Genomic DNA, 13,708 nt, shown 5'->3' with positions numbered 1-13,708 from the left:
AGCTGGCTGCAGGCACCTGGCAGAGAGTGGTTCAGCCTGGCAGTAGGTGAAACAGACAGGGGTGTGGCCCCAGAGACTGGTCATCAGGGCTGGACCTACCTGGGCCAGTGTCCACCATCTGGTTGGTGAACTCTGGATGGGGGTGGAACCTGGGGAGGGTTAAAGGGTCTCTAGTCTGATCCTGGGGAGCTTGGTCTTGCTACCTTATCACAACGGTGAGCCCCCCAGGTCCGCTGCCAGGAGAGCATGAGTGATCAGGAGAGGGAGACAGAAGAGGATGAGGGAGGGGGTACCTTGGACACGGCACCCATGCTGCCTCAAAGGCCTCCTGACCCTCACACCTCGGCCCTGAGAAGCCCAGGATGGTCTGGTCTGGCCATCCGAGGTCTCAAGACCCTGCTGCTGCCTGGGAGGGCCCTGGCTCTGCTCCTGCTCCATCTGCTGCTGCCTGGAACCGTTTTTCTGCTGTTACTGCTGCCTGCAGCTGGCATTGTCTACCTGGGATTCCTGTGCCACTCCAGGGTGAGCCTGGGCCCTCTGTGGGAGGGGTCCCTGGGAAGTGGGGGTCCTGCAGAGGCTCAAGGACCCTGGAACTCATGGCTCCTCCCTGGGAGCCCCTTTTTTGCCAAGTCCCTCACTGGCTGCAGTCAGAGAAGGCTTCTATTTGTTCCCAGGGGACAGTTCTCTTCCCCACCTGAGGCCTCCCAGCTTGTCCCAGGGAATATCAGAGCCTGAATAGCCGGGTGGAGGTGGGGAGGGGAGGCGGGTTCCAGGAAGAGAAGATGGAATCATTGTCAAATTTCACTAGTCCTCAGCCCCTGCTCACCCTTGGCCCTCCCCCCAGTCCTTCCCAGACCCCTCCTGGCCTGGGCTGGGCTTCTCCACCTGTGCAGTGGGCTATGACGTGGTCTGGGAATGGAGGGTGAACAGAGATGGACCCTGTTGTCCCTTTCTGTAGCCTATGATGGGGGAGGGAGAAGTGGTGCTGACTGGTGACAACCGGGCAGGGGTTCAAGGTCTGCTGCCAACACAGGGAAGGGCCATGGAGGGAGGGGGCCGATGGGGACAGGAAAACGAAAGTGGGACTTCGGGGCGATTCTTTGAGTCTATCAAGGTTCCACCTAGGTCTCGAATTTCCCTTTGGGTCCTCAGCACTACCTGGCCCACAGCAGCTCTGTCCAGCCCAACTCTCACCTGGCCCCGCCCGGGCCCCGCCCCAGGTCACACCCTTCGCCTGGCCCCGCCCGGGCCCCGCCCCACTCCCGGCCCCGCCCCGCCGCCTGGCCCCGCCCCTCCTGACCCTCCTCGGGGTGGTCCGCAGGTCCACCCGGCGCCCGGGCCCAAGTGCCGCGCGCTGCTCTCGGACCGCGGCTCCGCGGCGCTCATCGTGTTGGGCTTCCTCTCGCTGCCGCCGCTGCTCGTGCTGGCCTCGGCCGCCCGCGCCCGCCTGACCCGACGTCTCCGCCTGCTGCTGCCGTCCCCAGCGGGGAACCCGGGGTCCCACGAGGAGCAGTTCTGTGCCTGGGCGTGACGCCGTTCCCGGCCTCCCGGGAGGCCCCCCAAAGCTCCGGGTGGGGCGGGGCGGGCGGGGCGCGGGCGAGACACCGACTCCGCAGACCCTGGCGGCCCCTTCCCCGCCCTCCGGAGCCCCGACCCCGCTGCCGAGAGGCTGGGAAGCACGCAGAAGGAGACCCCCGGGGGCAGCCTCCGCGCCCCACCCGTGCCTGAGCGGGAGGCCGGCCTGGAGACTCCCACCCCCGCCAGAACCTCAGTGGGCGGCCAGCAGCAGCGGCTGGGAGGGGTCGCAGGCTCAGTCTGCCTTCGGAAGTTCTCGTTGAAACAGGCCGCAAAGAAAGAGAGAGGAGAGAGAGAGAGAGAGAGAGAGAGGGAGAAGCCCGTTCTTTGCGGACGATTCGGACGTCCCAGGCGTTCTGCGGCGTCACAGCTGTCGGCGTGGGTTTGTCCTTCTGCTGTCCTGGGTCGGACCCAGCGGGTGCTCCACCACACTGCACTTCACGTGTTTTGAGACAGCCTCGCTAAATTGCTGAGGCTGGTCTCATACTTGAGATCCATGTCTGCAGATTCCTATCTTACAACAGTTCTGGAATATTCTCAACCAATATCTCGTCCTTATAACTCATGTTTTCTTTCCCCCCTTTTGTATTTTCCATCTGCATGTGCCTGGTCTGCAGTCTGAACGATTTCTTCATATCCTTCTTCTAGTTCGTTGAAATTCATCCTTTCTAATCAGCTCATCAACTCACCTATTTACTTAAAAAAAGAAGAAGAAGAAGAAGAAGAAGAAGAAAGAGAGAGAGAGAGAGAGAGAGAGGTGCTGAGGATAGAACCCAGCGCCCTGCGCATGCCAGGAGAGCGCATTACCGCTTGAGCCACATCCCCAGCCCCTAACCTATTTACTTTTAGGTTACTATCAGATTTAAAGTTATATTTTGTCCTTTTTCAATTTTATCTTTTTTGGTTTGTTATTGTTGTTACTGGGGACAGAACTCAAGGATGCTTCACCACTGAGCTACATCCCCAGAACTTTTTAAATTTTTTTTATTCTGAGACAGGGTCTCACTGAGTTGCTTAAGTTCTTCCTAAATTGCTGAGGCTGCCTTTGAACTTGAGATCCTCCTGTCTCAGCTTCCTGACTTGCTGGGATTACAGGCATGCACCACCACCTCAGTTAAAAATCAGTTTTTATTTTGTTTTTGGTGGTGCTGGGGATTGAACTCAGGGAGTTTTGCCTGCTAGGCAAGCACTCTATCACTGAGCTATAACCCTGGCTTCTTTGTTCATGGTTTCTGGATTCCAGCTTAGATTCCTTAAACATTCATACATATATGCTATACTTAATAATGACAATTTCCTAGTGCTTAGTGTTTGGGGGGAAGAGTGTCCAAACCTATTATTTATTGTTTCTGCTGAGCTCAGTAATAGCATAGTATTTTTTTTTGAAAGTTTGGTGGATTTTTTTTTTTTTTTTTGGAGGGTGCAGGTCCTGTACATGGTAGGCACATGCTCTACCCCTGAGCTATACTCCCGGCCCCTGGTAATTTATGATGTCAGCCCATATCTGTAACGATCTGAAGTCCTAACTTAGGGACCATTTCCTTCAGAGACAGGAAATGACCATCCTAGGCTCTGCTGAGGTCCTGGCTTAGTGATCTCCCATGCATAGCACCCATGCATAGCACCCACACTTTTTTCCCCCTGAGAGTGCCTGACTCTCTATCCCTGTATCCAGGGAATTGTCTGCTTTCCCATCAGTTTCCCTGCATCATGGGCTTCTTTTCATTATTCTGGTTGTTTGTTGGCTTATTTAGTGTTTTTGCAGTACTGGAGATTGAATCCAGGGGCGCTCTACCACTAAGCTGTATCGCCAGCCCTTTTTTAAAAAAAATATTTTTATTAGTTGTTGATGGGCTTTTCATTTATTTATGTGGTGCTGAGAATTGAACCCAGTGCCATACACGTGCTAGGCAAGTGCTCTTCCACTGACCCACAACCCCAGCCCCTCCAGCCTTTTTCTCCTCCCTCCCTCTCCCTCCCTCCCTCCCTCCCTCCCTCCCTCTCTCTCTCTCTCTCTCTCTCTCTCTCTCTCTCTCTCTCTCTTTCTTTCCAAGAGTCTTGCTAGTTGCCCAGACTGGCTTGAATTTGTGGTCCTCCCAACTGGGCCTCCCAAATAGCTGGGAAACAAGTGGGTGCCACTGCACCTGTCTGCTGATTTATAATGTCTAATTGTGGGGTGGGGGGGTATTTGAGATATTTCTTTCCTTGTAAGTCCAACAGTGTATTAAAAATGACTGCTCACTGTGATTTAACAGAGTTTTATGGCAGCTGAAAATCCTTTTAAAGGATCCAGCACGCCATACTGCCAGCAGGGCTCAGCATGTGACCAGTGTTGGATCCACAGTGGCCTTGAACAGAGACCAGTGTATGGCTGGGCTGGGTCCAGTGGGTGTCTTGGGGTTTTCCAACCTTCATCTGTGTCTGGCTTTGATGTCTTTCCTGAGCAGACAGAGCTGGCCAGTTGCCAGCCTGCGTACAAGAGCTTTCCTGAGGCTGAGGGCGCCTTCCTTCCCCTCCTGCCCAGGCTGGGCAGGTTCTGGCTGCTGCCACCAGGGGCTGACAATAAGGAGTCTCCTGGGATACCCTTGGCTGAGGATCCGCCTGGCCCTACATCATCAAAACAACAGCTGGGCCTGGTGGGGGTGGGGAGGTAAGTGGCTAGTTCAGCGACCCCCTCCTGCTGAGCTGGTCGCTAGTCACTGACCATTGACCCGGGCAGGGAGTTCTCCAAAAGGTGTTTCCCAGCTTCCCAGGCTCCCTCTAAACCCCTGACAGCCTCCAGCTGGTCCTGGGATGTAGCTCAGTGGTAGGATGCTTGCGGGGCATGCGGGAGGCAGGCCCGGGATTCCACCCAGGCCTGAGCCCTGGAGAGCAAAGCTGAGCCAGCTGCCAGGCCAGCAGAGCCTGAGGGGCTACAGCTGCCTGCCTGGAGCTGAATGCAGCTCTGCCCTCTCTGGGTCCTCTGCAGGGCCCTAGGAGTCTTCCTTGTCATTCTCCTGAGGGGACTGGGATGAGGGAAGGACCTGGCTTCTCCGGCCTGAGGCATTCACTGGCCTCTTCCTAGCTCTCTTCCCTGAGTCCCACAGATATTTGTCCCCCAGCTTCTTCCCAGCATGAGCTTATGACAGAAACCTCCTCCTTCGGGTCCTAGTCCCCAGCCCTGGCCCTGCCTCAGTCTCCTCTGCTGGCTGCTCTGGAGTCCTTTCCCCGACCTGGAGGTCTGGAGCAGCCTCACTTTTCACCCCTTCACTAGCTCCAGTCCCTCAGGGCTGCAGAGCCAAGCCAGTGGGTGGGCCAGATGAGACCTACATTTGTGGGGACACAACTCTTTCCCCTATGGCTAAAGGCCCTGCTTCCTGAGAGAAAGCTAGAGTGTGCATGTGTGGGTGTGTCCTGTCCTACCTACTATCCTCTTTCTTCTTGGATGAGGGATGTTGTCCCCACCTCACAGGTAAGAGGAGGGCTCTGCAAGGTCCCCACCTTGCCTAAGCTTGTATTTTTTTTTCCCATTATTGATGGACCCTTAGTTATAAGTGGTGCTGAGAATCGGACCTAGTGCCTCACACATGCTAGGCAAGCGCTCTACCACTGAGCCACAGCCCCAACCTGATAAGGTTGTATATTTTATTCACAAAATATTTGCAGGCACACCCTGCTTGAGGGGCCAGGAGGGCCCATGCTTAGCCAGCTGTTCCTCCAGCCTCAGCTCTGAGCTGGTGAGAGGCATGCCCCACCTAGGCACGTGGGCTGGGCACCATGCTGGCAGTGCCTGAGCCGGAGAGGGTGGGCTAGGAAGGAGGAGGCAGAGTGAGGCCCCTGCTCCTGGGCCCCCACTCTAGGGAGGCTGCCCTCAAGGTGTTGATCCAGGCCTGCCCCTTCCTGCTTCCTCCTCCATCGGAGCCCCTGGGTGCTAGGTGGACCTGCCTGGACCCTACCTGAGGATGGAGCAGGACATGGCAATCACCTACAGAAGAGCATGCCAGCCAAGAGGACCAAAGCTGGGGTGGCCCACCTCAGAAAGGCACATATTGTTTGGTGGCACATTCTGGACACCCGGATCCAGACTCTCACTGAGTCCCTGCCCTACCTCTGATGGCGGCTTACCCAGTATCTCCCCCGGGGCCTGGGATCAGCCCTCTGCCCTTCCTTGGCACTGCCTTCTCCACGCACTTGGAGTCCCATCAGCTCCCTGCTGCCTGAAGGCCCTACACTGGCCCTGCCCTTGCTGTCCGCCAGCCCAGGTCCCCTGACTGGCAGGCATGCCCACCCCCACCCAGGCCCTGGCACTCACTGTCCCCCTCTGCCTTTAAGGCTCTTCCTTTGTGCAGCTCTGCCTCAGGTCCCTGCTGACCCTCTGCTCCCACAGGGCCCCATCCTCTGCAGGGAAAACAGGCTGTCCTGTCCCTGCTAGCACAGCATCGCCTGTTCACGCCTAGTCTGGTGGTACTGGGAGGAAGGGCTCTGCGTGGTAGCTGGTGTCCCCAGTGCAGAAGCTGGTTTGATGAACACTGCCTGGCACTCACCCTCCCATGCCTCTTCCCTGCTACCTTCACTGCAGGGACTGGGAGAGGTGTCAGCTCTGGGCTCTGGAATGAGACAGGCACCCCCAGCTCCCAGGACTGGTCTTGGGCCCTGCCTGGCATGATCCTAACCCTAGACGGACAAATCAACTGTAGAGGAAGGGGGGGCAGTGGGAAGGAGCTGTAGGGCCCTGCTGCTCTTGGCTGCCCCTTCCCCTACCCCGCTGCTTGCCTGGATGAGGCAGGGTCACCGGACCCAGCCTCACCCCACTCCCCTGGCCAGGGCCCATGCAGCTGCTCCTGCCACTTCCTGGTTTTGTGTCCCCCGTGGATGTGTGCGTGGGTTTGCATGTAGATACAAACAACTGACAAACAGCAGCTCACAGCAATGGGGTGGGGGCCCAGGCCACTCTGCCCTCAGCTGGGGTCAGGGGTGGGGTCAGAGGCCCCAGGAGATGCCCTTTTCTCTGGGGTTGAACATGACTACAGTGAGCTGGGGACAAAAGGCCCTTCTTCTCTGCAGAAGCCTGGATTGTGTGGAGGAGGGAGCTTTCTCCAGGACCTCAGTGGGGGCAGGGGCAATGCCCTACTGAGAGCAGTGTCCCTCAGTTCAGGGAAATCCCCCACCTGCTTGCAGATCAGCAGCTGGGCCAGCTCTGGGAAGTGAGACGCAGCAACTCCCCGCGCCTGGGCCAAGGTGTGGGAGCAAGGTGCTCTCAGCCTCACCTGCTGCATCTTCCTCTGGGTCCCCAGGATGCCAGGCCCAGGCAGAGACTGCACCTGGGAAGGCGGAGGGCTGGGGGAGGGGCCCTGCTGTTTGGCCTGGCCAGTCCTTGCCTTTGTCTATGTCTCTGTCCCCTTTACCAACTGGGCCCTGCTCCCTTCAGAGAAGAGGCTTCTGGATCATTCTATTTGTGCTTCCTCTGGTGTCTGCCTAAAGCCCAGGCCTGGCCCTGACCACCACAACTCAGGCTAACTCCCTCACCCTCTGGGATCCCATCTGGCCACAGCTTTCCTCTGGAGGTAGGGAGAGCACCGGGGGGCAGGGCACAGGAATAAGGCTTGCTTGGATTGAGTAGGGGAGTAGGGCTGATGGGGAGGGTGGGGGGGGCAGCAGCAGTGACTGGCTAGAGGCTGGGCAGACAGGACTCAGTGGAGGCTGGGCCTCCTGTGCCCCTCTCCTTCTGATGTCAGGCTGGAGGAGGGCGCTGCTTCCTTGAGGCCTGAGTCACAGCAAGAAGACCCGCTCAATTTTCCAGAAGGGACGGAAACTCCCTGTCAGCTCAGCCAGGCAGGCTGAGGTGTGACTGTGGGCCTGGGCTGCTGTTAGCAGCTGCCTCCCCACAGGGCGGATCCACTGTGGCCCAGCTCCCAGGCAGGCGAGCTTGAGGATGAACTGTCTACCTGGGCGTGCCTCACAGCAGTCGGCGGTGCTGCCACCTTGTTTGGTCTCTGCTCAGTGCCCATCTCCAGGGCAGCCCTGTATGCTAGGGGCTGGGGGCCATGTGAGGCCCCCTGGGCAGCTTACTCGACTGGGTGAGCCCAAATCCACTGCTCTCCCCACGGGGCCCAGGCGGAAGCACCAAGCAGCTTCTGGTCCGTGCTGAGGCCTGAGGTCTGTGGAGCAGAGCCAACACCCACTGCCAAGATTCCCGGCAAGGGGGTGGGGGATGGCGGCAGGGACACAGTTCTCACTTGTTCCTGCCGCCAGCTCCTGGGGCTCAGCTGCGCGCTTCCTTTTTTAGGCAAAGCCCAGCTCAGGCCATCCTCCTAGTCCTGCCGCTGAGTCTCACCTGCCAGAAAGGGAGGAAGGAAAACCATTTTAAGTCCCATCCGTCTTCCCCACCAGCATCCTCCCGCAGAGGGTGAGAAGGGAGGGACATCCTGGCAGACATACCCCTGCCACATGTGTGTCCCCAAACTCAACCCATGGCTACCCCACAGGAAGAGATCTTAGGAGGGCTGCAGCGGGGCTCCTGCACAGGGGAGGAGGCCCAGTGTTCCCAGGGAACACTGCATCCCCTTTCTGGGCCTAGTCAAGATTACAGAACCCAGGGGCTGGGGCTGGGGCTCAGTGGTAGCGCTCTTGCCCAGCATGTGTGAGGCACTGGGTTCAATCCTCAGTACCACATATAAATAAATAAACAAACAAACAAACAAATAAATAAAATGAAGGCATTCTATCTACAAAATATTAAAAAAAAAAAAAAAAGATTACAGGGCTCAGTTCTGTCTAGTGGGCCCCTCCAGTCCTGCTAGGGTCTTATATCTGTGGCCTCCGGCCCTTCCTTGGGTAGAGTGTATGAGGCCAGCAGTAGGGCCATTATGGGCATGGCGCAGGACAAGGCCTGAACCAACTGTGTCCTGTTCCTGTGTCTTCTCTTCAGGCTCCTGTCCCCACTCTAAGGCCCTTCCAGTTCCTGTTGATTAGTCCTTAGGGACCCTATCCCTCAGCCTTGTAGCCAAGGTGCAGCCAGGACCTGGGGTTTGGCTTCAGGGGTCCCCAACACTTGGGAATCACAGGCAAAGGGTTTGGAGTGCGGGCGACCCCACAGCCTTACAGCCAGGAGAGGGGAGAGCCTGTGTGTGCATGCCCACAAGTGCGTGCCTCGGTGGTGCCTGGGTTAGTGCTGCGTGTCGCCTCTTGTCCAGGTGGCTCGTGAGTGCTCCCCTGCCAAGTCCGCGCAGGACGTTTCTGGGGTGCGCGCTTTGGTGAGTGCGTGCGCCCGCGGCGTGGGCGTGGTCGTGGGTGTGGCCTCCCGGGGGCGGGCCCTCTGAGGCCCGCGCCCGGCTGTCCCAGCAAGCCAGCCACAAGCTGCGGCCGAGCGCCCCATCCCACTGCGCGCGATGCTCCCCTGGACGGCGCTCAGCCTGGCCCTGAGCCTGCGGCTGGCGCTGGCGCGGAGCGGCGCGGAGCGCGGTGAGTGCGGCGGGGCCAGGGCTCTGACTCCTGACGACCCCTCGTTCCCGCTGCCCACGCTTGGCTGCGAGGCGGGTGGGCTGGCGGCTTCGGGAGCTGAGCAGGGAGCGAGCCCCGCACCCCAGCCACCTGTGGGGGGCGCGCCCAGGAGCTCCAGGCGGCACGACTGAGCGGCGAGGCCGGCGTCTGCCAGGCCCCGCCGGCAGGTCCACGGGCTGGACCCGGAGGGGAGAAGTCTGTGGGAGAGGCCGTCCCGCCTCAGTTTCCCTACCTTCTGAAGGGCCCTCGGTAGAGGTGGTAGGAGGTTGGAATCGCCCTACCGCATGGGGGAAACCCCAGGCCTGGGACACCTTGAACTCTCCTCCCCCCTCCCGCCCCACTCCCCCCACCCGTGGCTTAGTGGTGGAGGGGCCCACGTGCACACCCACCCCGCAGGGTGCCGGGAGGAAGGGGAGGCCCGCCAGGAGCTGGGCGGGCCCTCAGGCTGCTGGGGGGTGTATCCTGTTTTCTGGGTCCAGATGGAGCTAAGGATGGGGGCCAGGCTCCGGGTGATGTCATCTGTAAGTGGGGTCACGATTCCAGCCTGGCCATCTGGGCTGGGGGGGGCTGTGTTCAGAGCTCTGCCTCCCCATCCCTGCTGCGCTCCCAGCCCTCCCCTGCTGCCTTGTGCATGCCCAAAGAACGCCTTACCTGGAGCTGGAGCTGCGTGGCTGAATTCCAGCCTCCTTGTGGCCTCTCTGAAAACCAAGCCTGAGGGAGTGGACCCCAGACTCAGACCTTCAGGGAGGCCTACACCTGGCTTTTGGCTCCACCTACATTGGATGTCTGCTGAGAAGGGAATGTAGGGTCTTGGAGGGTTAGCACTCCTCTGCGCGGGGACCTGCGCCAGCCCAGGGTGCACTAGGTCACATGGCCTGTGTAGAGATCTGGAATGCACTGAGAGTGTGAGCCTCCTGCTTGGTCCAGAGACCCTCTCTCCTGAGGTACCACCCTTTGGACCTCAGGGCAAGGGTGAGCACATGCTCAAGGAAAGCCCGGGCCTCAGGGATCTCTGCTCTGGGTGTGGGATGATCTGGGGCCACCATTTGGGGTTGACCCTCGTCTTTCCCCAGGTCCCTTGGCATCGGCCCCCCAGGGGGACCTGTTGCTCCTGTTGGACAGCTCCGCCAGCGTATCACACTACGAGTTCTCCCGGGTGCGGGAGTTTGTGGGGCAGCTGGTGGCACTGCTGCCCCTGGGCCCTGGGGCCCTGCGTGCCAGCCTGGTGCATGTGGGTAGCAGGCCACACACCGAGTTCCCCTTCAACCAACACAACTCAAGCCAGGCTGTCCAGGACGCCATCCGTGCTGCAGCCCAGCGAATGGGCGACACCAACACTGGCCTGGCACTGGCCTATGCCCGGGAGCAGCTGTTTGCTGAGGCAATGGGTGCCCGGCCAGGGGTGCCCAAGGTACTGGTGTGGGTGACAGATGGTGCCTCCAGCGACCCTGTGGGCCCCCCAATGCAGGAGCTCAAGGACCGGGGCGTCACAGTCTTCATTGTCAGCACGGGCCGTGGCAACCTGCTAGAGCTGTCTGCAGCTGCCTCAGCCCCTGCTCAGAAGCATCTGCACTTCGTTGATGTGGATGATCTGCACATCATTGCCCAAGAGCTGCGGGGCTCCATTCTTGGTAGGTGGGAGGAGAGCCCTCAGAACTCAAGTGCTTGATGCCCCAAGGTGGGAATGGGAGGCAGATAACTCTTAGTTTCTCCATGCACCTTCAGGAACACAAACCAACTAGGTGCCCTCCTATGCTTAGACCCCTGGGCTGTGGAGAGACGGGAGCAAACCTTAGTGGTCACCTCCAGGTGATCTCCAAGGGACTGAGGGCTACCTCTGGTAGGATGTGGGGGATAAGTGGAAAGGATAGGGAAGGAGGTCCTTGGGCTGAGGATACCAGTGGCAGCATGTGCATGGTGCATGTCCAGGCCCACTGGCTCACCAGGCCTATCCCATCCAAGAGGGAAGAACCTGGAAGGCCGGGTCTGCCTCCCAGAGCTCAAGCCCTACCCGTTCTGGGTGAGGACAGCCACGGAAGGATCTGTGTTGGTTTGAACAGCAAGTGTGTCGTGAGAATAGCTGGGGATGAAGCCAGACCAGGAAGTCCGTCGCAGGGCGGGGCAGCATCCAGGGGCCCTTTTCTGGATCACCCCCTCAGCCAAGCCTCAAAGGGGGAAGGGCTGGAGATGAGGGGCCTGATGGTTGGTTAGGCTTGCTGTAGCCACAGAAAAGTGCTGCCATCCCAGGATTTTTACCAAATCTCTGCCTTTGGGTTACTCACCTACCCTGAGCAGGAAGGTGTGTGTCTGTGGACTGGGAAGGGGTAGAGGGTCCTCCCCCGAAGTCTACCCCAGGGACATCTGACCCCTCGTGGCCCTTGGCAGCTGAGCCTGGAGAGGAAAGGAGAAAAGGCTGCCTTCAGAATCAGGGAGGGGGTGGTGGCTCCTGGGGCTGGGGGCAGAGTCTGAGGGGGAAGATTGGCAGGCCCCAACACCCAGGCATCAGGAGAGGAGGTCAGAATCTGAATGTGCTTCCCCAGCCTCGTTCACCTGCACCCCACTCCAGGACCTGCAGGTGGTTCTCTGGATCCTTCAGAGCTCCACCAGCTGGCGCCTGCGAGGCGTCTTCTCCCCTGACCTCTCATACCTTCCACAGATGCAATGCAGCCACAGCAGCTCTACGCCTCGGAGGTGACGTCCAACAGCTTCCGCCTGGCCTGGCCGCCCCTACTGACCTCGGACTCCGGCTACTACGTGCTGGAACTGGTGCCCAGTGCCGGCCCCGGGACCACAAGACGCCAGCAGCTGCCTGGGAATGCCACCAACTGGACCTGGGCCGGCCTCGACCCTGACTCAGAATACGGTGTGGTGTTGCTGCCCGAGTCCAACGTGCACCTCCTGAAGCCTCAGCACTTGCGAGTGCGCACGCTGCCTGGTGAGGGCGGAGTGGGAATACGCCGTGGGGAGGGGTTCGTGGGGTGGAACGCCCCTCCGCTTGACCCCCACCCCTCACCCCCGCAGACGAGGCCGGTCCAGAGCGCATCGTCATCTCGCATGCCAGGCCGCACAGCCTCCGCGTGAGCTGGGCCCCAGCACTGGGCCCAGTTGCCGCGCTCGGCTACCATGTGCAGCTCGGGCCACTGAGTGGCGGCGCTGCACAACGCGTGGACGTGCCCGCTGGCCGAAACAGCACCACGCTGCAGGGCCTGGCGCCCGGCACCGCCTACCTGGTGACGGTGACAGCGGCCTTTCGCTCGGGCCACGAGAGGGCGCTGTCCGCCAAGGCCTGCACGCCGGTGGGTGAGCGCAGCCGAGCCCCGCGCCCAGCACCCCGGGTCGCAGTGGGCCGTGGCGGGTGAGCCGCCCGCCCGGAGGGGTTCGGAGAAGTCGACCGATAGCCCCTCCTCGTACGGAGCGGTGGGAGGAAGTGCCTGCCTTGCCTTTTACCCCCTAGTTCTCTCCTCGCAGCCTCCTCTGACAGAACCCCCTTTGTATTGTCCTTTGCCAACATTTGGTAAAGAGGTGGGGAGGGCGTCTGAGGGCGAGTTGAGAACATCAGACCCAGGACTGGCCCTGGGCCCTGGAGGGGAGGCAGGGGCCTGGGCTCCAGCTGGTGTGAAAGGCCAAGCATGCACAGTTGGAGGAAGTGCCCGAGGCCACTGAGGTCTTGCATGTGGATAGAAAATGGGTGGGGCAAGGGGAGGAGCAGCTGGCATGGGCATGTCTACAAAGGCCTCTTGAAGAAGGACAGGACTGTAGGGCACTGGGAGGCTGATGGTGTGGCCCAATGGTCTTTGCCAGGACCCTTGAGCTTGGAAGGCAGTGCCTCCTGGGCACACTGGCCCTGCCTCCCTGCCCAGGACCCCAGGTGGGCCCAGCTAGCAGCCCCTGGGATGAAGAAAGCACTTTTCTGAGGCATAGACCCAGAACCTGGTGCTCAGGACGGTGGGGACAAGGGCTCTCCACTCCTGCCTTGGCCAGGCTCCAAGGCCAGCACTCACAGGGGGCCTCCCCTGTATGGGGCCCTAGAGCTCCTTGAGGGGGAACAATGTTGCTCTGGGTGAGTTCACCTCAGATGCTTTGCAACACAATCTGACCCCAAAGGGTCATGGGCTACCTCCTGTCACCTTCTACTATCCTGGAGCTCTGGAAAATTCACCAAGGATAGGGAGGACCTGGCTGCTTCTGTAGCCCCCACTGGTCAGGGCCTCTTCTCAGAATCACCTGCCCAGGCTCACCTTGCTTCTCTTCCCCACTAATGACCCAGATTCCAAAATACAGTAAATCATTTGTATGCTGAGCCTGCTGTCTCCATAGAATGCTTTGCTCCTGCCACAACACTCCAGCCCGGGTCAGGGCAGTGTGAGAGGTCCAGTGTGCAGGATCATGGTGCATCTGGAGAGGAGCTGGGGCCAGACTCCAGTGCTTGGACACAGATCACCTGAACTTCTACAGCCCTCTGGCACTTGCTTTTGTGGCCCAGGATCCAGTTTGGATAGGGGCAGACTGCTGGAACTCAAGAGGACAGAGGGCCCAGTAGTTCTGCAGGCCCATTGCCTACTGCCCAGTTCCCCAACTGTGGGCACCCACTGCTGGCAAAGCCATGCCTCCACTACACCCACTTTTGTCTACCCTAGTGAATCCCAGGCAACCA

At 59.7% G+C, this 13,708-nt stretch overlaps 2 protein-coding genes across 2 annotated transcripts; both read left to right on the top strand.

The window, feature by feature from the left end:
* The first annotated feature begins 246 nt into the window (after nt 1–246).
* Nucleotides 247–1,531, top strand: Tmem278 (transmembrane protein 278). The gene is made up of 2 exons (XM_077110096.1): nt 247–522; nt 1,322–1,531. Exons 1-2 carry the CDS (start codon nt 247–249, stop codon nt 1,529–1,531), a joined length of 486 nt encoding a protein of 161 aa, XP_076966211.1.
* Nucleotides 1,532–8,898: 7,367 nt separating this feature from the next.
* On the top strand, nt 8,899–13,355 carry Vwa1 (von Willebrand factor A domain containing 1). The gene is made up of 4 exons (XM_077110016.1): nt 8,899–9,015; nt 10,128–10,685; nt 11,711–11,989; nt 12,076–13,355. Exons 1-4 carry the CDS (start codon nt 8,943–8,945, stop codon nt 12,411–12,413), a joined length of 1,248 nt encoding a protein of 415 aa, XP_076966131.1. The 5' UTR covers nt 8,899–8,942; the 3' UTR covers nt 12,414–13,355.
* The last annotated feature ends 353 nt before the right edge of the window (nt 13,356–13,708 follow it).

The sequence above is a fragment of the Callospermophilus lateralis genome, chromosome 7 (assembly GCF_048772815.1).
Source record: "Callospermophilus lateralis isolate mCalLat2 chromosome 7, mCalLat2.hap1, whole genome shotgun sequence".
NCBI classification, from domain to species: domain Eukaryota; kingdom Metazoa; phylum Chordata; class Mammalia; order Rodentia; family Sciuridae; genus Callospermophilus; species Callospermophilus lateralis.
The sequence above is the reverse complement of the archived record's forward strand: the minus strand, read 5'-3'. Positions and strand labels throughout refer to the sequence as shown.

What these genes read in the sequence shown, in the direction of transcription:
- Tmem278 (XM_077110096.1), top strand. Translation starts at nt 247, where the DNA reads ATGAGTGATCAGGAGAGGGAGACAGAAGAGGATGAGGGAGGGGGTACC. An exon ending in GATTCCTGTGCCACTCCAGG is followed by an intron (nt 523 to 1,321) that starts GTGAGCCTGGGC and finishes GGTGGTCCGCAG; the next exon opens with GTCCACCCGGCGCCCGGGCC.
- Vwa1 (XM_077110016.1), top strand. Translation starts at nt 8,943, where the DNA reads ATGCTCCCCTGGACGGCGCTCAGCCTGGCCCTGAGCCTGCGGCTGGCG. An exon ending in GCGGAGCGGCGCGGAGCGCG is followed by an intron (nt 9,016 to 10,127) that starts GTGAGTGCGGCG and finishes GTCTTTCCCCAG; the next exon opens with GTCCCTTGGCATCGGCCCCC. An exon ending in GCGAGTGCGCACGCTGCCTG is followed by an intron (nt 11,990 to 12,075) that starts GTGAGGGCGGAG and finishes TCACCCCCGCAG; the next exon opens with ACGAGGCCGGTCCAGAGCGC.